At 41.7% G+C, this 22315-nt stretch overlaps 1 protein-coding gene across 1 annotated transcript in view; it reads left to right on the forward strand.

Annotated features, from left to right (window-relative positions):
- Window positions 1-22315, forward strand: part of Aldh1a2 (aldehyde dehydrogenase 1 family member A2) — a 79888-nt gene that overhangs the window by 38379 nt on the left and 19194 nt on the right. Inside the window, exons 4-7 of the mRNA XM_021171467.2 lie at window positions 901-1030; window positions 7522-7583; window positions 9618-9746; window positions 9863-9976. Coding sequence (XP_021027126.1) covers window positions 901-1030; window positions 7522-7583; window positions 9618-9746; window positions 9863-9976 — 435 coding nt within the window. The remainder of the gene's footprint in view (window positions 1-900; window positions 1031-7521; window positions 7584-9617; window positions 9747-9862; window positions 9977-22315) is intronic.

The raw sequence follows: 22315 nt of genomic DNA on the forward strand, positions 1-22315 counted from the left end.
ATAAATAGTGTTCTTTAACTTCATGAATGGAAGCATCTCAGTCTTAGCTTTGTCAGTAATTAATGATTTTATACCAGTCTGTGTTATATGCTGTTCTTTTAGAGAGAAACAGTAAATTATAAATATCCATTTTTGTTTATTTCATTTGTTAAATATCTAACAACCTAGTATGTCTCAAGTGAAAACCGTTCTACTTCATTGCTTCAGTGGTCATTGTTTTTGTAACAGACTTAATCAATTTGGGAACATGTCATTAAAATAATGTTTATAATGTAAAGCTGTTTATTATTGCTATTTTTATAAATGGACCAGATACTTTACTCTTAATAGATAATGGTTGTTAACATAAATGTTTACAAAAACCAGTCTTTAAATTGTTAAAGTCTGGGCTTCCCCAGAGGAGACCTTGTTTATTTGGTGGTAATAAATAAGCTTGCTCTGCACCATGAATATTTCTCTTCTCAGCAGGGGTCTTGGCAGCTGTGGAGAACATTTTATATCCATGTTGAATGCATACAAAACTGATGTCCCTGCTTCTCTTTGTGGATTCGAATTACTAGTGCACTCTCAGAAAGATCTCCATTCCACTCTGACCATTAATATAGCAGAAGGTGGTTTGACAAGCGGAGGATTTCTTTATCATCAGTTAAAGAAGCATTGTGTTTATATATCTGGACAGTGGTTAAGGAAAATGTACAGGCAGAGAATAGCACATGTGTGTCCACTGTGGTCTTTTACTAATAGCTAAAGCAAGCCTCTTAGGACTGGACACCTTCCTGTTTGGGAAACGCTCACCACTCACACCCAGCCGGGTTCCCTCTGCTCCTTGTTTCTTCTGTAGAAAACAGTGTGTCACCACAAAGTTCTGAAGTCTTAACTATTCTGTTTCTTCTCCTACAGACTATGGAATCCCTAAATGGCGGTAAGCCATTCCTGCAAGCTTTTTACATCGATTTGCAGGGAGTCATCAAAACCCTGAGGTATTATGCAGGCTGGGCTGATAAAATTCACGGAATGACCATTCCTGTAGGTACGTGAAACACGAGTATGCTAAAAAATGGGGGGAGGGAGAAATGTGGGACTCTGCCAGAAGTACTTCATAAACACAAAGAGAAGTCATGTACATTGCAGATATGAGACACTTGTGTCAGCTTGAACAGAGCATAAGGCCAAACAGATTATGTCACTAACTTTTTTTCGTGTCCCCTTTTTATGTATAAATAGTCTACATATAAGTATGGAGGGTCATTTAAATCAGTTTATCAATCAGCCAGGGAGTAGATGTGCAAAGATTTGCTGCTGAGAATTAAGTGAGACCGTCAGTATGGAAATGTTTGAGAGCAGAGGAGTATTCAGGGGTATCTATTTTAGCCGCTGGATGAAAGAAATTTTATAGGAAGGAGACTGAGTGAAGACAACACATGGACCCAGCTCTTGGTGAGAAGTCTCATGGGACTAAGCCAGGAGGCTGCTGAGGGAATTGGGTAAAGGAGATCATGCTTACTTAGATACTTTCTCTCAGATTGTCTCAGCCCATTCACATTTGTCTTTTGCAACACCTTAATTCAGTATCAATTTGATTTCATTGTTGATTTCTTTTTCTTAGTGAAGTCCAGAATTTAGGAAGGCCATGTGGTCTTTATGTGTTACCTGCATTTCTCTGCATATCATCCCCAGTGTTTGTTTGGCTTTAGAACACAGGAAATAATGAATGTTTATTTGCATAGCAATTAAGCATGTAAGACAAACTGGAATTAGAGTGCACACCTAGTGAGATAGTAAAACTTAGTGCCGCAACCAAGTAACTGTCAGGTCTAAGAACCAAAATGTGTGTGAAAAATTATGGCACTGTGTCTTGTGCACTGTGATTATAGACGGTCCATCAGGTACAGAGAAAAGGTGTCTACCATATTTATCTTCTTGAAGGATAGCCTTTTGCCAGAAGGCTTTGCAAGAAGGAGTGCCATGATCATTTTGAACCTTCAACAAGACGCTATTTCCTCTGACTTGGCATTTTTGCCCCCACACTGTATTCAACCTCATTCAAGACCCACCGTTAGCTGCTATTGCAGAATTATGCACTATCAGTTGGATCCGCAAGGGCCCTGGTGCTATTCTCTTTATAACACTATCTATTATTTCCAGGCCTAGCACTCAGTGGAGCCATTCTCTCTGACCATAAATCCCGTGCTGTGACCCTCCTTTGGCAACTCCTACTTATGATGATTAAGAATAATCATTACTTGGATTTATTTGATACTTTCCCTTTGCCTGTTTATTATCCCTTCTGCTGTAGTAGCTCTGAGAAGTATTATTTCCCCCTTTCCATCTTTGTAACTCAAATCAGAGTCCTCTGTTCCTCTCCTGCCCATAGCTTCCCTGTGACGGAGGACAGATCAAAACTTACTCAGTTTGCTAAGGGTGAAAGAGGAGTTGTGGTGCCTCCTGGTTTCCTCTGAATGAGTGATGATTTTATTGATTTTATAGTAAATAGGAAAATGTGGTCCATACTTTAAGCTGAATTTGTTATAAAGTGGCTTTAGGATATGTCAATGATAGCAAAGATTAAAAACTATCCAGGTCATATATTTATATATAGTTATTTATCAATTTCATTTTTACTTCAGTTCTACCTCTTAAACTGAAGAATGACTACAAATGCCTTTAGCCAGCTCATTCTGGTGCTGACAATAGTAAATGGACTGGTGAACTCTAATCCTGTTTAATCACAATGAGATTGTGGTTTGCTGCACCCACTTGAGGAGAACTGGGGTAGTTGATAGGATATGAATGGATGGTGAGAGGAAGCCATGAAGTCAGCTCTTCACCAGGAACCTTTTGGAAACACTGCGGAGATGCTGCAGAGAACTTGAGGGCCCATATAACTAACCTCATTTTATAGACACGGGAGCCAAGTACAAAGGAGTAAACTTAACCTCTTTTTCAAGACTGTGTAATGAACTAGCAATAGAGCTGAGACTTATTCATGGAAGCCTTGGGAAAATATCATATCACTTCTTAGAATTTACCAGTAGACGCCTGGTTGAAATAGTATTAGTGCCATTTTATGCTAATGTAAAGTTCCATTGCTTGAATAAGCAGCCACAAAAATATGTCACTGTTGCAAAATGCTCAGACAGCGCTTCATGGTGTCTACATACACTAGAATCTGCTAGAGTATAGAATAGGTCTCTCTTTTTACTCTAATGTTTACTACTTGGATTATTTAAAGGGTTGCTATCTCCTCCAGAGTAATTCTATTGCAGTCAAATGCTCTACCACTGAGCTATATCCTCAAACACAAAGTAATTCTATGTGAACATTAGAGAGAGCAAGATGGCATCCATTTACTGAATTATGCTGTAGATTCTTTTTTTATTAGATATTTTCTTCATTTTCATTTTAAATGCTATCCTGAAAGTCCCCTATACCCTCCCCCCACCCTGCTCCCCAACCCGCCCACTCCTGCTTCCTAGCCCTGGCATTCCCTTGTACTGGGGCATATAATCTTCACAAAACCAAGGGCCTCTCCTCCCATTGATGGCTGAGTAGGCCATCTTCTGCTACATATGCAGCTAGAGACATGAGCTCTGGGGGTACTGGCTAGTTCATATTGTTGTTCCTCCTATAGGGTTGCAGAGCCCTGCAGCTCTTTGGGTACTGTAGATTCTTATGTTACTAAAGGAACTCACCTTTACGGTTACTGGCTATGTGAGACTTGCTACAGCGATTGAAATGCCCCTGGTTGTTATCCCTGAGAGCTTGAGTTTCATATCACATATCGCAATTTCTCATATATTAAGATTTGTTAACTATAATTTCAACTATATCATTAGACTTTAGTTTATTCTAGGATATGCCAGAATATGAATAAAACTTACATTAAATTTTTAAAAAAAACATTTTTAATCCCTGTCTTTAAAAGTAATATTTTCCTTGATCTCTCTCTGTCTCTGTCTGTCTGTCTCCCTCTCTCTTTCCCTTCCTCCCCCTCCCTCCCTCCTTTCCTCCCTTCATTCCCTGTGTAATTTAATCAAATCCCCAACAAAAGACATAGAGAAGTGGCTTGAATTCTCACAAAGAGGCTGATTCTGTACTCTTTCCTCTAGGACAAAAGCTTTTCCTAATGTACCTATTGGGTGTGCATACTCAGCAGAAATTAATGTACTGTTCAGTTAAGTTTATAGCACAATGGAATATCTAATTGTAAGGTTTTTACATTCTTTATGACCAGAGGGTTCAGATTGTATTCAGCAAGATCATTGAGGGCTTTGAACATTGAAGTGCGAGAAGCACCAAGTAGCATCCAGACAGCATATGTAGCCTGCAAAACTGGTTCTATACAGTAGTAAATGAATAGATTTGTTTTATTTTAAAGACTATGGGAAGAAAAATGTTACTAACCTGTGAAACTTGTTACTTGGTCATTTTCTTTGGAATGAGGCTAGCAAGCAGCTCTGTTACATTGGTAGGGAGTGAGCCAACTTGGCCAGTCAAGCAAGCGATAGAGCTAGTGACATTGGAAAAGATTAGGAAGGTAGCTCCCAAATGACTGGCCCCTGGCAACCCTGGTCTAGAAGCTCTGGGGTCCTGATAGCTGGGAAGGGCCCCTAAGAGCCATCAGTTCTTCCCAAGGGGCCCTGTAGAAGGTGCATGCTTCATGTTTCCCAGGAACCACAGCTGCCTAACTGGGGGTATCCCTTGGATATGTAGGAACACCCACTGAGTTCACAGGCCCAGGGCCATTTCTTACTCGTTTCAATCAGTGTTCCCTTGGGAAAAGTTCAAAAGACAAGATACCCCGTGTTTATTTAAGACTTAGTGAGACCAGCCACGAGGACTGCAGGATCTGGTACCCTTTCTGTGCCAACCTTTAGCTCAGTATGTATCAAGATTATCAAGTACAGTTTATTCCTCATAACTCAATTTATCTTGGGACACAATTATCAAGTCAACTTTACTCCCTATGAGATCAGCTTCTAAAGCTATTGTCTACATTTTTCTTTCCTTTCATTTTTCAGTAGCTTTCAACACTACATGATACCTTTACAATCTTGTATCCGTAGGACACAGATGGAGAAACCCATGAGTCACTGTGTTGCACTTACATAGGTGACTAGTGCATTTACCCTAAACATCTTCTCACATTGTTTTCTATTCATCTTCCCTATTCTTGCAGCTCATCTGTCCCCCATCTCAGTCTTCATCCCTCCTCCCCCTCACCAGATTCCCTGCTCTGTATTTAGCTACTTAAGTGCATCACCTTAGCTAAATTATGGTTTAGTATGGGAGTGGCCTTTTTTGAGTATTGACCAATATCGTTGCTGCTTGTGGAAGCCCTTTCCAGAGAACAAGAAACCGATGGGCAGCAGTGACTTATACTGGTATAGTTGATGGTATCTATTTAGAAGGTTCATGAGTTGGCTCCATACAGAGTTGGTGTAGTTAACTGATCTTTAAAGTACCATTTGGACTAAATGCCATCCCATGGATAGTTTCCGGGTATTGGCTTGCTGTCCCACCTGCAAAGCCTGCCTGCCTCCTCCTTCCCTCCACTTAAGCTGAAATCGCTTAAACAACACCAAGAACAAGGTAAAGATTGAGGGCAAGGTTTGCAAAAACATGACAGAGACCTAACTTCCTTGATATTCACAGTGTTCCTCAAATAACTGAAATAATGAGGGACCTAAGAGAAAAGGGGCAAGGGATTTAAATTTGAAAATGGTTAGTATGTTCATCCTTAAATATCATTAAACACAATTCAAAGTCAAACACAGAACAAGTTGCCATATTCTAGATTTCAGATCGGCTAAAATTCAGATATTCAGGAAATTGATTAAAGAGTAGAAAAATGGAGCATGTTGTTAGGACTTGTTATAACTTTGATAAAGGGTGATTTTCAAATATTTATTAAAACATTAAAGACACATACACTTTAATCAAGAAATCCCAGTACAGATGTACTAGCATACATAAAGTGCTGGCCTTTGCAGTCCTCTGCAACCAAGCCCAGGGAGGGACTTGCAGTTAGCTGGACTGAGAACAGGCGGGGAGGCAGCAGCGTGGGTGCCCCTGTGATGCGGAGTTGCTATGAAAGTTCTCAGAGAAATGAAGGCAGTGGATAGCAGCTAGTTTGGGGCAGAAGGACTGGAGATCAGGGAGGGGCTGGGAGGAGAAAGGAGCAGAAGGAGAACTTTAAAAACATATAATTTTGAAGTTAGTGGCACCAACCCTGGGTGAGAAACGTTAGTGGTTAAGATGTGCTGAGAGATGAAGATAAACAGCTCACTGTGTCGTTTGTCTTTGTCTCATCCACCCTCTCCTAGCTTCACCTCCATCCCTAGTCCCAGCAGCCAGCCTGCCCCAGGCTTAGCTGTAGCTTCACTTTCTTTGGGGGAGGTGCTGCTGCCTTTGACAGACAAACCACTAGTGAAGTGACCAGCAACAAGTTGGGAAACAAAGACTTGGTTAGCTTTTCTAAAGTACCCAGATAAATGCAAACAGCATTTCCTAAAGGATTTGGTTTGGGCTTCCTGGCTAATTAATTATTCCAAGGGCCTACTGTTCCCACAAGGGAAGCAAGGCTATTTGGTGTCTCTGGGGCTTTTCCTCCAAGCTCCCAGGGACACCTGCTTGTGTCCCCAGGCCCCAGGTTGTGCCAGTGACAGTGCATTGAGTGAAGGAGTGTGTTTCCTTCTCTTCCTCATACTTCCCAGCTGCCCAGCATTTAAAGTGTGCTCAATAGCATTTCCTGTAATGGCTTTTAATTTTGAAAACTACCCAGAAAAGCTGTTTAAAAGCTTGAGGTACCTTGGTATTTAAATCAGCTAACTATTCTATATGTGTTAATCTTTAACATAAAACTGAGTTTTTAATGTATTCTCCTGCATGACTGCTGTCTGTATCATAGATCTGTCCCTCATATTGTTGTAGATGTCCTCTCATCTGTTCTGTCCATGTAGTAGGTTTATCTGTAGCTGCCTGCGTGTGTGTGTGTGCACACACACACATACACAGCCCCCTCTTGCTCTCTCACACAAACACACATGTATGCACACACACACGGACACACATGTATACACACACATGTACACACACCTTCTCTCTCACACATAGACAGACACACAAACACACACATACATACACAACCCTCTCTCTCTCACACACAGACACACACATATGCACATGCACACATAGACACACAAGTACACACATACATACACACATATACAACCGTCTCTCTCTCTCTCTGTCTCTCTCTCACACACACACACACACACACATGCACACACAGATACAGACACACAAGTACACACATACACACACCCTCTCTCTTACACACACACACACACACGTAAGCACACACTCACACAATACATACACACACACACCCCTAAGGACTGGTGCTGTCTTGCTTCATGTGTAGGATGTGCCTCAGTTTCATTTCCGGTTTCCGCTGCCACGTCAGCGCTCCTCTGTCTCCCCGACCCTCTCTGGAGTGACCGTGCTTATCTCTTTCAGATGGAGACTATTTTACTTTCACGAGACACGAGCCCATTGGAGTGTGTGGACAGATCATCCCGGTGAGTGCATCTCCTCACACTTCGTATTTATTTTCATTTGACCCAGTTCTCTTAAAGACATATAAAACACGGTCCTTAGCGATGTGTGGTTTTCGTTACTGGGAAGAAAAACCTGAGCTCATGTTGTTGACATATCTCTAGCAGCCTCTCTGCAAATGCTTATTTGAACAGGTGAATCGAGTTTCAGGCCTATTACCATGAGTAGAGTTCTCAAGTTATGGGATTCTCCTGATAAAACTTAGCAAAGCAAAGGGCAGTGTATGAACAACCCACCCTTGGTTATGAATACCTATCTGTTTACGGGGAATTAGCATGGGGTTGTATTTGCTTGTTTCTGGTTTTAGATTGGCAACTCAGCATCTTTCCAGGCATATTGTTTTATGTGGTCTCTTTATCCCCCCTTTCCCACTGTCTCTTTTCACAGGAGTCTAGAGGAAGGTGCTTTAAAAGACACAGCAGCACAGTTAACATCACAGTCCAAATTGAAACTGGGCTGTTGTCTATCTTGTAAAGAAAAATAGATGTAGTGACTAGTGTTTGACTGGAACATTAAACACGGTCCTTCGTTCTCTCCTATACACACCCTTAGTACAGCACAAAGCATCACCCAGGTTTCTAACAGCACTATCTCATAGTTCTGGCTCGGATTTGGCTGGGGGTAGGGGGTAATGGGATGGAGAGGTGGTCTGTGCTGACATTAAAGACAGTATAGATAAGACAAGAGGTTTTTTTTTTTTTCTTCTTCTTCTTCCTTTCAACACATAGAGCAACACATAGAGGAATGACTCAAGAATAATCTTTGAATTCAGGAGCCAAAGAGTCTTAGGGGCTTATTAATATTTGTTCAAATGACCTGGTTTATTTGTAAGCTACACTAGAGAATGAAGAAAGGAAAGAGAAAGTTTTGGTTGGAGTTCTTCCTCTACTCTCTTCAGGGAAATCTCCCTGTGTCTGCCACCTTCTCTGCAAGCATCAAAGCTGCCCCTCTTGCTCTCCCAGAGCCTCAGAGCCTCAGCTTCCCTTACAAGACAAGAGCTCCTGTCAGCTAGCTCCCTCAATTACTGCCTCCAAGATTTACGCACTGTAGATGGAATTAAAACCTCACCAAGGACTCCTAAGTTTATAAACAACTAAGGGAAAAGAAATTGGGTGTTTGGTGAAGGCAAGACACTTGTATATTTTTGCAGCTTGCCAGAGCCAGTGAAAATCCTTCAAGGATGGCAGCTGAGATGCTTCAGACTGAAACACATTGTGATCAGGGGCTGAAGCAGGGGGACCTGGAACGCTGTTTTCTTCCTTAATGTAATTATCAGACACTTGATAGTAAGACGTCTCATGCTTGAGCTTATGACAATACAAGCTGAATATTCTATCAAAATCAATTTAAACCATGTTAGTCCCCATTTTCATATTCTCATAAAGATACTTTGGTTTGGTTTTCATGCTGTATTTTGCTAAAGAAATTTTTGTATATTCGTTGGTAGGTACATTTTATAAAATATATAGTTGGATTTTTATGACAATGCATATTAAAAGGCTACATTGAAGTCACATTGTCTTAAAAATAATTGATAGCTAGGGCTTCAGTTTCTAGATGATATACATAAAATATTTTTCATATCAATGTGAAAATCTTGGTGTAAAAACCCAAAACTTAAGAGAAAATTTTCACGTATTGAGACTTTGGAACAAAGCCCAATTTTATAAATATGAACGCAAAATAAAAAGTAAAGCTAAACAGAGAAGAGTCGCTCCCTGCTCCTCCTCAGCGTGAGCTTTCCTTAGGTGGGCGTTTGGAGTGTGAACATACACTGAACAGAGGGGAAGGAGACACTTTGAAGGCCGGTGCTGTTCTTTCATAGTGATGTCATCAAAACCCAAGGTCTACACTTGGTGGCAGAGATAATCTATGTTTAGGATAGTTGTGAAAATCTGATAAGTCACAGCTTCTTTCTTTTAAAATCTGAGAAGACAAAAAAAGTAATGGAGAAACATTTTCCCTATCTGTTAACCTTGCTATCTATTCCCTTCCAGTGGAACTTCCCCCTGCTGATGTTCGCCTGGAAAATTGCTCCCGCACTGTGCTGCGGTAACACCGTGGTCATCAAGCCGGCTGAGCAGACACCGCTCAGTGCACTGTATATGGGAGCCCTCATCAAGGAGGTAGGGGAAGCTGACTCCCAGGGTGTCTTCCCCTCCCTCACGTGGAGCCCTGAAGCAAAGCGCAGCCAGCCTGAAGGGGATACAACACACACCTTCTTCCAATTTGTGTTTCTTAGGCTGGCTTTCCACCCGGAGTCGTCAATATCCTGCCAGGGTATGGGCCAACAGCAGGGGCAGCAATCGCTTCTCACATTGGCATAGACAAGATTGCATTCACAGGCTCTACTGAGGTAAGTACCTGAGAGACCATGGGCTGAGGGGAAGTCCTATGAGTGAGCAAAGTCCTATGAATGGAGATGCGAGTGTAGCATGCACACTTGTAATCCCTGTGCAGGGAGGTGGAGATGGTAGGTCTCTGAGGTTGCTTGCCAGCCAGCCTTGGCTACGTGGCAAGTTTAAGGACAGGGAAGAGAGTCTGCCTCAACAAAATGAAACAAGGTGACTGCTCCTGAGAGGGACAGACACTTGAGGTTGTCCTCTGGTATACACATGTGTGCAATAAATGCATACATAAATGCTGCAAATAGTACCCATAGGGTCTACACCCACAGTGGGCACCCAGGCCCCTCTGGGGCACCACCAGTCTCATACGTAGATTCCCCAATGAACGTGAAAGAAGAGGCGCACACTTTACACTGACTCTTTGTGATTCTGTTTGGGTAAAACTACCCCACAGGCTGGGGCTCTGGACATTTCTTTTAGTCAAGATACAGGACAGAAGCAAGTAGAGAAGTGGAGGATCTAATCTAGTCTGTAATGGAGGGAACTAGAACAACTTTCCCTTTACACTTCACTGAGCCCTATAGGTGAAAGAGGCAGTTGGCTGCTATAGAGCACTGGTCAGCAAAGATTTCTGTGAAAGGCCAGGCACTTAAGTGTTGGAGACTTTGCAAGTCTCCATTTCATACTCTGCTATGCCTAACACATGAATTTATGAGTCAGGCTGTATACACATAAAACTTTTTTCATAGACACTGACATTTGAATTCTGTTATTTTCCTACATCAACAAATACCTTATTTTTTCAGATAGTGAGAAATGTAAAGACTGTTTTTATCTAGTAAGTCAAACCAAAGCCAGCAAGGTAAATACTAGTTGTGGTTTAAATTCCTGACCATCACGAATCTGCTGTTCTATCATGTCTTTGATTCAGGTTCAGATGATGAAAAAGTTTCAAACTGTTGTTGGAGACTAGATGCTAAAGAGCACAAGCAGCTCATTAGGATCGGATCAGATAATGGAACTAGAAAAGTTGTTTTCAGTCTCTTTCTATAAGCTAGCGCTGTTCCAGAGCTGCAGGTATCCTTGTCGGAACCCCATGGACAGCAGCACTGGATGTGAGATAGCCACAGAGCTGCAGTGGTCAAGCTACGAGAAAGAATGAGAGCTGTGTCTGTCAGTCAGAGTAGAAAATGGAAAACAAGTGAAATTGGTTTACATCGTGTTTAATACATATGTTTAAAACATCATTTCAGCCTATCTCTGTAAAATTACTAAATCCATATTTCACATTATTTTTGCCTATTGAAGTATATGAGATCTAGTGGACAATTTACATTCATACCACAGCTCAGTGTCATTAGCTGTATTTCAAATGTTCTATAGGCATATAGACAAGTGGCCAGTGGCCAGCATACCTGCCAGAGAGACCTAGAGATTGCCTTAAATCAGGTGATGCAAAATTAATGATATTTAGCTAAACGGTCTCTTACTATTTTTGTGTAAGCTAAATAGACTTGCATGCTAATTTACATTCTCTGTTTCCAAACTTTTATTTGACTTTTACTTGCTATCAAATGTATGGAACATGCAACCCAAAATGTGAGTGTGAAAGAGACATATTCTTCTGGGTGCACTGAGTCTGTTGTTTTAAAAGTCTTTGCTTCAGACTAGATGCTAAAGAAACACCTGCATCCAATTAGAATCAAACCAGAAAGTAATATCCACAAAGCAAGCTATTGGGAGGAATTCTGAATTAAAAATAGAGGCAAAAATCTAGGCAGGCTTTCAACGGAGTCACAAGAAACCTCCACCTTAATCTCGTGTGAGGATGGTTGGCAGGAATCCTGAACCAGATACTTCCAAACAGAGTGAGCCACGATCTACAAAGGATTATATACCACAACCAAATAGAAGTTAATCCAGGAATGCAAGGTTGGGTTAATATAGAAAACAACCGATTTAATACTCCATATTAGTCAAATAAAAGGCAAAAGCTACATGATCATCTCAGTAGACATAAGAAAACACTTGACAAAATCTACCCACGCAGAAACCTGTTTATAACATTATTATTCCTTGTTTATAACATTATTATTCCTTGGAGTAGAGATGTCCCAAATGTTTATCAAATGATGGATGGATAAAATGTAATATAGCCACAAATGGTATATTATTCAATAATAAAAAAGAGAATGAGACATACATAATATGGGTCAACTTTGGAACTTAAAGAATGTGGTAATGACAAGCTGTATATTTTATGATCATACTTAATTGAGAAGTGTCTAGAAGAGGCAAATGTATACACTCAAAGCAGATTGGTGATTGCTGAGGGCTAAGATGAGTGACTGTGGATGAATATGAAATTTCTTGTGGTTTTGTTGTATTTAGATAGCTGTAATCATTGTGGGAGTTGTACAGCTCTGATAATAAACTAACCTGCCTGAACCACATACATCAAAAGGGACATCGGATAGGGTGTGTAATGGATCTCAACAAAGTTGCAGAAGGTGAATGGTTCCGATGGAGGCTTTAAACTTTGGATGTTAATAGTCAACACTGATTGAGCAAATACTTCTTAATGCCAGCCAAGTGCTTGCCATCCTACCGCATTGCCTCAGCAGCCAAAGAAGGTGCGGTTAAGCTTAGCCCAGCTGGGAAGGCTTAGGAAGTTACAAGACTGTAAGCCACACCCAGAGCCCCAGTGCCAGACAGTGCTGCACTGCTTTCTGACTGTAGGCTCACACATGCCTTCAGCAGCCAGGGTTCATTGAAGTACAGAATAGCAGATATCCTCAAAGAGGATAGTTATTGTTTGTTTGTTTTATTTTTTCCTGAGAGCTCTATTTTTTTTTAATTTTTTTTTTTTGCTTATTCACTTTACATCCCTCTCACTGCCCCCTCCCAATCAGCTCCTCCCACAATCCTTCCTCCATCCCCCTCCTCCCCTTCTCCTCTGAGGAGGGGGCTTATTTTTTGAAGCAGTATTACTCTGCAGGCCACACTGGCCTCAAACTTATAACAGTCCTACACGTTAGCCTAGACAATTCAAGGAATACAATTGTGCCCCACTATGAAAAACACAGGTTTTGGACAATGCCGAATTTTCCGTGGAAACTGTTCATTGCAAGAGCCATTTAAAAGTATTTAATTCTGAAAGGCTCTTACCATTGTTCTAATTAATTTTTTCTAAATTTCAAATTAGGATTGCCTCTTTAGTACCTCTGTCATTTGATCTGGTATAGGTCACTCTTTGATACAGGCGTTTAAAAAGTTTGATCCCAAGCTATCCCAAGTCAGTCCCACCAATCTTTCCTTAGCACTGAGCTACCAGCTCCTGCTAGACTTTGGGGAAGCAGCAGTGGTATATGTATCAGGAGAGCCCACAGGACAGTCTCCAAGTGGCTCTACAGTGTGTCGTGCAAGCTCACGGAAGACGATGATGCCTGGGCTGTTTCCTTTACAGTGGCCCAGTTTTAAAGATGTGTTCAAATAGGATAGAACCAAACTTCTCCTTGGGAAGTTACCTTGTATCTTTTACATCTAAAGAAATTTCACTATTCAAGACATTTAAACTTTAATAAAGAGCTCCTTCATTCAAAAGTAAAAATGCATTTTTAAATTAAGAGCATTCCTCCTCCCTTATTTTTTGAGATGGTTTAAAAAATATATTGTTTTACTTTATACACATAAGTATTTGAGTGCATGTATGCATGTACAACACATACATGCCCCGCCCATAGAGGCCAAAAGAGTGTCCTCTAGAACTGGAGTTATAGATGGTTTTGAGCCACTGTGTGGATGCTGGGAACTGAACTCTGGTCCTCTGCAAGACCATCCAGTGCTCTTAATCACTGAGCCGTCTTTCCAACAATAAAAACATGTTAGGAAAACTCCCTATAAACTCTGTAGTGACTACCATCATGTGGGAAGGATTTGGGTATACCCTCTTTTTAATGTGAAAATGCAGGTTATGGGCCCCCAGCTCTGGAGACCACTGTGAGCCATGTTGCCTGCTGTTAGTGTGCAATGATACTGGTATCAGTCACAAACCCAATCCCACTTGCCGGGACCAGTACCTTCCAAAGATCAGTGCTCTGCAGTGTGGGATGGGAGTTAGCTTTTGATGCTCCCTAGCAATAAGGTGCCCGGTTTGTTTGTTCATCGTTACAGCAATTCCACTTTAAAAAAAAAAAAGACTTATTCATTTATTTATACGTATATGAATACATTGTAGCTGTCTTCAGACACACCAGAAGAGGGCATCAGATCTCATTATGAATGGATGTGAGCCACCATGTGGTTGCTGGAATTTGAACTCGGGACCTCTGAAGAGCAGTCCAGTGCTCTTAACCGCTGAGCCATCTCTCCAGCCCCCCCCCCCCCCAGCAGTTTCACTTTTGACAGACATTTAAAATTCCAAAACTTCAGATTATATAACAATACAGACTTTCCCTATCCAATAAAGTCTTTTCAAGATAATGTGGAAAGATGAGGAAGAGGGAGAAACACCACCTTAAAAACTTACCACACCAGATGAGACCTGTCGAGGAGTCAGTACACGTTTGCCTTTCTCTAGAAACCAGTAGATAACGTTGTAGTTTTTCATCAAGAAATTCAACCATAGGATTCAAATTCCATTAAGAAGAGCAATTAAGATCACATATGCCAGATTTGTATGTGAAGTCTCAACTTGCTTTAGATGCCTATTATGATTGTATGCATTTGGTTACAGGACTCGTTACTGTGCGATCTTTGCAGTCCTCAGATTTCCTGCTATAGATGAGGGATGATTTTTATCAACTTTGTGGGCTGAGAGGGTAAAAGAAACTGAACTGAAGTATTTGTCCTGGCGTCTGGTTCTTAGCAAAGTGTCAGTGAAGATGAGCCACCATTGTTTCCTGGGTTTTGTTGTTATCTGTTTGAGATGGGGAACTCACAGTGTAACTCTAGCTGGTCTAGAACTCACTATAGTTAGAGGCAGGGTATAGAGAGCCAACTCTTGAGTCCTGGGATTAAAGGCATGTGCCACCGCACACAGCTATTTGCTATTTTGTTTGTTTATTTGGTTGTTTGAGTGGCTTAAGGGAGATGGGGAGGATTGAGACAGGGTCTTACTGTGTAGCCCTGGCTGTCCTGGAACTTGACTATGTAGACCCAACTAGCCTGGAACTCACAGAGATCTGCCTACCTGCTTCTGTCTCCTGAGTGCTGAGTTAAAGGTGTGTACCACCACACTCAGCTTCCTATTTATCCCCAAGTGACATTTACAGGACAATCTATGCTTGCTTAGGAAAGTATGGTATAAAAGAAGGGCCAATGGATTCTCCCCGATAAGGACCCAGCTTTCTTACTGTGTGATCTTGGCCTCTTTCTTGTCCTTCATTTTTCACATTTGGCAGGCTGTAGTAACTCTGTTAAGGCTTATTTGTGGCTCAGGACAACACATTTGAAAGGTCCACCCATATTGCTTGGCACACTGAAAGATTTCAGTAAACACTAGTTGAGTATGAAACCTCCATTTGCAAAGAATGTCTGTCAAAGGCGGATTCCCACTCTCCTCTGGCAGCTTCCTTCTCCTTTTGTTTGTTTTGTGGCTTTCATAAATAGTTTACAGATATTTTTGGCTTCTAGTAAGTAGCATATGTATGCTTCTCTCCTGTTTCATGTTTTGGAAGATTGACCAAGTGCTAGCTTGCATAAACTCTTTTAAAATCCTGTAGGTAAATTAGTGGACTACTTAGAATGTAGCCCAGGAAGAGATTGGTATCCATTAAACAACTCACTTAGGATTCCTTGCTGTGGTCTAGAGTGGGGGCCACTCTTTCAACCACGGTTTGCCAAAGTGACATTCTGTTACTTAGAAGAAACATGTAATGTAGATATCGTTGCTTTCAGCAGTTGTTCAGGAACACCTCGCCTGTTGTGCTGGTGGGAACTCAGTCAGATTCAGGTTGTTGGACTTCACCCCAGAACTTCTGGATTAAGTTGGACTTGGCAGGGAGTCTAAGAACCCTCATTTTAATAAACTTTTCTAAGAATTCTTAATCCGTGGTCAAGAATCAGTGGTTTACTTGGACTGGCTCAGTTGGGTCACACTCCACATCCACTTAGAACTCCATGATGCTGAGTGTGCTAATCCGTGCTAAAACAGGACATTTGTACTTACTAGAAGACCACCCGCATTGTCTCTAGATGCAGTTTCACTGCTGGCCATTCTAACAGGCTCTCCCCAGATGGCTCAGTGCTGCACAGTGAGAGTGGCTGTGCCCGGTGCTATGACTCTTGTTTGCAGTGAAAGCCTTGAGTGGTGCCATCCTGGGTGCCAGAAACTACAGGTTATTGGGCACTGATATATTCTTTGTTTTATTTCTGTATCTCATATAACTTCTCTTCATTATTCTTTTCCCATTAGGCTCTGATTATGTTACATTTTAATTAACTTAACTCTATTACATCTATTAGACTTTAGAAACTACCACCCTATACCTTAGCCAGACACGTAGGTTCAGTGTAATTTTTATGTTAGTTGTCCACAAAGGACAAAAAAGAGCTATGTGGCACAATTAACCTATACCATAACTATTTACTTGCTTAATAGATTGTTACTAATGCATTCATTGAGGCTTGCTCTAGGTACAGTAGATCTCACATATTTACAGTGCACAGCATGGTAAGGCAGGCATGTGTAGCCATCCCCCCGGAGCACAAGCTCAGCACAGAGCACACAGGCACCACACTCAGAAATCTTCTCCAATCTCCATCTTTCCCTCATCCCAGTCCCTACACTTTGTTTTATGCTTTTTGACTAAATTATTTTCATTTTCTACAAGTTTATATAAATGGATACAGTATCAGTAACTATTTTCACTTAGAATAATTACTTTGGGATTCACTTGTGTTGCTGTATTAACCACCATTTTTCCTGCTGAACAGTATTTTATCTTATGGATAGATCACAACTTGATTATCCTGTCAGTTGCTGCTGAACATTTGAGTTGCTTCCAGATTGAGTTTGGTAAAAATAAATCCTCTGTGAACAATCCATGTGTAAACCTTCTCTGCTTCCTCCCCCACTGTGTGTGCGGTGTGTGTGTGTGTGTGTGTGTGTGTGTGTGTGTGTGTGTGTGAGTGTGTGTGTGAAGGGGGGCAGGCATCTAGGGATCACCACAGGATCACCTAACCATGGCATTTTGAAATCTTCATGCCATTTTATATTTCTATCTGCAAAGGAGATGCTTCCAACCTCCCCCCCCCTCCGAGTTTCATATGGCTAGACTTGTTAATTTAATCCCTTCAGATAGCTAGATGATGTTAATATCAGTGGAGTTTTGTTTGGAATTCTCTACTATTAAGGAATTTTATATATATGAAATATATATATGTGTGTGTGTGTGTGTGTATGCTACAATGTACTGTCTTTGGTAAGGTTTCTTTTAATTTTTGCCCCTTGGGAAGGGAAGCATTGTATTCTTACTGTAGAAATCTGAAAATTCTTTCTATATTCTGGGTATAAGTCTTAATACTTTGCAGACCTTTACTCCAGTCTGTAGTCTTCTCTAATCGTCTTAACAGTAGTTTAGGAAGAACAGTTGTTCTTGGGTCTGAGAAGATCCAGTCCAGCAATATTTTATTTTATAGATCAAGCTTTTGACATTATTGCTAAGAGAGCTTTGCCTGCCTTAAGAGCTCAAAGATTGCCTCCTGTTTCTCCCTGTGGGGATTTTTGGTTTTGTTTTACATTTAAGTGTATGCACTTTGAGTTAATTCTTGTGCTTGTTATGAAGTAAAGATTGGAGTTCTCTCTTATTAATATGAGTGGCTGTGTGTTGTCACCACTTGTTGAAAAGACGCCCCTCCACTGGATTACCCTGTGTCTTTCTCAAGCATGAGTGTTCATATTTGTTTGGTTCTTTCTAGATTGTTTTTTTCATCTATCTGTGTTTTCATTCACCAATACCACATGATTTTAATGGCAACAGCTATATTTAAAACAGGAGAAAATACTCCAACAACTAAGTGCTCACTCTTTAAAGGTGGAGACAGTCTATGGGAAAGAGAGATAGAGGGGGAGTGGGATTATTTTAAAGGATTAGAAGAATTGGAGGTGCAGCCTTGTTGAAGGAGGTGTGCCACTGGAGACAGGCTCTGAGGTTTCAAAAGCCCATACCAGGCTCTATCTCTCTCCTTCTGCTGCTTGTGGATCTGGCTGTAGCTCTTAACTACTGCTCCAGCGCCATGTGTGCTGCCATGCTCAAGCCTTGATGATAATGAACTAAGCCTCTGAAACTGTAAGCAAGCCCCAATTGAATTCTTTTATAAGAGTTGCTTTGGTCATCGTGTCTCTTCACAGCAATAGAACATTGACGAAGATAGGGAGGAAGCTAGGTGAGGTTAGAAAAGAGAATCAGGTAGAAGGAGACCTGTAACATGCTTGGCTGGTAAGAGCATGTACCATAGTGAGAACCACACTCTAGTGTGCATTGTTCAGCTAACTTTTTCCACTGGAGTATATACTTGGTATTTCTCGAAGGAAGCTTACATTCATTCAGAGAGAAGCCAGTTCTGTGGCTTTTGAAGTATCTTCATGTTTTTCTATCTGAAATGACATTAGTGGCAAATGTCAAAGGACCTTATCTAGAACATGAAAATCAGGTTGTGACTATTTACAGTAACAGTGAGCAAGCCGAGGGTGCTCATAGGCAGACAGCACCATCCCAGCCTCCTCATCCCCCCACTGCCTGGTATGTATTCATCCATCTATTCTTTTTAACTCTTTTTTTTGGTTACTTGGAAACCACAGAATCTTATAAATCAAACATGTCACTTAAAAGTATATTTGTCTACAGCTTCTGTTAGGATTGCTCCAGGGAGAAGGAACCTATTGACACATTACAAAACATCTGCAATGTTCTGAAACAAGAAGCTTAGTTGAAGTGGCTGCCTTCCATTTTACTTCAGCAACAGCCTTTAGAAAGCAAACAGTACTCAGATTAAAGATAGGGTCGGCTTCTCTTTATGCAGCTAGATACATAAGCAATACGTGTAAATATTTAATAAGTGAATATGAAAGTCTTCTTATAAACACAGAGTCAATAAACATCCTCAACAAAGTACGGGAAGACAGTTTGCATTCTGTCTGATATAATGTATTTCTTTTCATTCAGTTAGACAAGCAAACCATGATTTCATCATTAGTCAACAAGATAGTAGAGAGACCATCAAAGCAAGCTACAGGAGAGTCCAGATCGATCTGTGCCAAGCCAATGTTTGTAGCTAGCAGCTGTGTTACCACTGATGCTAATTCACGCAGTGGGGTTCTCCTTTCATTTCATTTCAGTTCAGAGTGGGGTAACACTCCTGTCCTATGACGCAGACCCATTCTTGCTGCTGGAGTGGTGAATCAGGTCAGCTCTCTCTTCCTGCTCCCCTCAGCCCTTGTAGGTACTTTGTAATTTGGGGCAGTTTTAGCTTTTTTTTTCTTTTTTCCCAGCCAAGAGGCCTTTTGCTAAGGTTGTGCACAATCCTGTAGTGAATCAAAGGATTTTTAAGGAAAAAAAAAAACCAGTTTGATATGACAAAATGTTCAAATGTATAGGTTTTAGTCTGTTTTTAAAATTCTTAAATCATGAATGTGAAGGAATAAGAAGTGCAGTTCTGCCTCTTCTGGCTGGGGTTCTCTGGGTTCCTCTCTCATTTGCTAAAGCAAGGATTCTGCTGCAGGCTCTCTCAGGCTGAGGCTGAATGACCAGGTCCTAAGAAGCCTGTCCCTTTGGCTCAGCTAGGTGGTGGCACATGCTTCTTTCTGATTTGAGTAAATCAAGCTCTTCCTATTAAAGCAAGAAATCAGACCTTGAGGTTTTCTTCTTTGGAAAAAAGGATGGCAAAGTGGAACAGCCGGGTGACTTAGACAAAGTGGATCTTAAGCTCTTCTGCATAATTGTCAGACTCCTACATAGCAGAGGGGCCCTAATCACAGCACATCCAGAGAAGAGAACTCACCACAGACAGGCATGGCAGCAAGAGCTCTGAGCTCTGAGCTCCTGGTGGGCATCCTAGGTCCAGCCCATGCTCTGTCACTTTGTGGGTACCAGCCACTAGGTCATTTCTAAACCTCTTTGAGTCCTATTTTCTTCCAACTACATAATGGAGCAATATCTCTTGCCTCTCATAATTGCTGTGAAGATTAAAATAATGTGTATGAAGACAAACATCATATAAGAGGCACTTATTCAACAGTTAACATTAAATGGAGCCATGATGGCAGACAAAAGCTGTCCTTCAAGATGGGTTTGGTCTTGCTTTGTTTTTGACACCCCTCTCCCAAGTTCTTTCACAGTTCTGGGAATTGAACCTGGGGCTTTGCACATGTTACTCCCACTGAGCTATGTCTCCAGCCTGACCCCATGGCTCTTAGTGGCAGTAGTACATTTGAATACTCTTTGGATCTTTTGAAAAATAGCCACAGCTATGTGCCCTCAAGCCTGAGCTATGTACACTTTCGAGGTAGAGCACACAGAAAAGGCTGTGCGTGACTGAGCTTCCTAGGTACAGTCAGTCTTCCAGTTGTACAGCCATCCCCTTCATGAGAGGTAAGGCTAGAAGGTCAGGAAGACAAGAGAGAGAAGTACCCAAGACCATGTTGACTGCAAGCTCAGGCTGGGATGGGCTTCCCACAGTCTCACCTCTGTTGTCCTCACTTACAGAGTCTTCATGAGTAGCTAGGCTTACTGACTCAGCAAATGTGACTGAAAATTATACACATAGACTCACACACGCATACACATATGCACACATACATACACACACACACATGCATAGAGCTCCTGGACTGACATGTTCAGCCTGGTGAGGAAGACCCACAGCTGGTAAGCAAGAACGGGCTGAGAGTTATGGGCAGAGCACAGTGGGATGGGAGGAGAAGAGGCCAAGCTCTGTGGGAAGAGTGGGAGAGAAAGCTCACTTCTCAGAGGAGGTGCCCAGAGGGAGGTCTGAGAGGAGTTTATCAAGTAAGCCAAGAGAGGACAGCCTTGCCAGGCAAATGAAGCAGTTTGTCCAAAGACCCAGAGGAGGTTCCAGGAAAGCCATGTGGTTTTGTGGGGGCTCTGGTAGTAGATGGGGAGTGGTGAGGATCGTGGGAACAAAGGCCAGAAACATATATTGATTTCCATAATCTGCCTTTTGCAGACAGTGCTTTGAAATTGCTGTTACCATAGGAAAGTTGCCTTGTTTTTTTCTGTTTCCTTCTGGTGAAAACTGAAGAGGTTAATATGGTTTGTTTCTTGGTATTTCAGGACAAAATGCCCACTTGGTGTATTTCTTGCCATTCCTATTTCCATCTCATCCGGAACCAGCAAGTGCAGCTCTGAGAACTTTGAAGGAAGGGGGAGGAAGCAGGGTCAGTGACTTGGGGTTCAGTTTAAGACATGAACATATGCTAGAGAAAGTTGGCATCTTCAGAAGGTGGGCTGAGATCTTTTGTACAGGTCTGTTCCATTTCTTAAAAGGCACCTTACCTCTGAGAAGGGACCTACTTTTATTAAGGTAAATAATTTATGAAAAATCTTATCCAACTTCAGAAACTGTAGAGAGCAAAAACACCTTGTATAAAAATGGCCTTGAAAAAGCCTTTTGTGTTCTTTTGTTGTTGTTCTGGATAACAAATTATTTTCTTTGTTGAGAGCCAAATTACCTTCCCTTTGCTGCCACATTGCTGTGAACAGAATTCTGGAGTGCTGCGGCTCTCCACTCCTCGTATCAATCTTGAAGTCTATTCAAACAAGGATGGGAGGCAGAGCTGGCCTGTGCCAGCAATCCTGCTGAGAATTAGCCCAGTTTCACATGTGTGTGGGAAGCCCCACTCACCACCCGTGCCTGCTTGGGGGACAGAGATAGAGCTGGAGTCTCTGCAGGGAGTGTGGCCTTAGGAAACAACGTGATAGGACACTATCGCTTACTCTTTCATAAAGAGGGCTGTGTGGGGAAACTCAAAACAGACCCGCTTTTCTACTGCTCTGAGCAGCTGTGGTGCTCTGGGAAACACTACTTCTGCTCCTTATGGCTAGAAAAAACAGTCTCTGAGTGAGTACAGGCCCCAGGAGTCCCATCTGTCCTTTTAACTCCAGTTAACCAGCGTGTTAAGGGACGAATTCGCTGCTTGGGCTGAGCTTTCATTCTTCAGTGGAAGAGGCCGAGACCAGGGAAAGCGAAGGAGCAGTTTCAGACTGAACAGACTGAAGTTGGTTAGGTAGCAGGGCCGCTTTATAGTAGTGCCCAGGAATCTTCTCTGCTCTCTTCTCTCCTCTCCTCTCCTCTCCTCTCCTCTCCTCTCCTCTCCTCTCCTCTCC

This window comes from Mus caroli, chromosome 9 (assembly GCF_900094665.2).
Source record: "Mus caroli chromosome 9, CAROLI_EIJ_v1.1, whole genome shotgun sequence".
In the NCBI taxonomy this organism is placed as follows: Eukaryota; Metazoa; Chordata; class Mammalia; order Rodentia; family Muridae; genus Mus; species Mus caroli.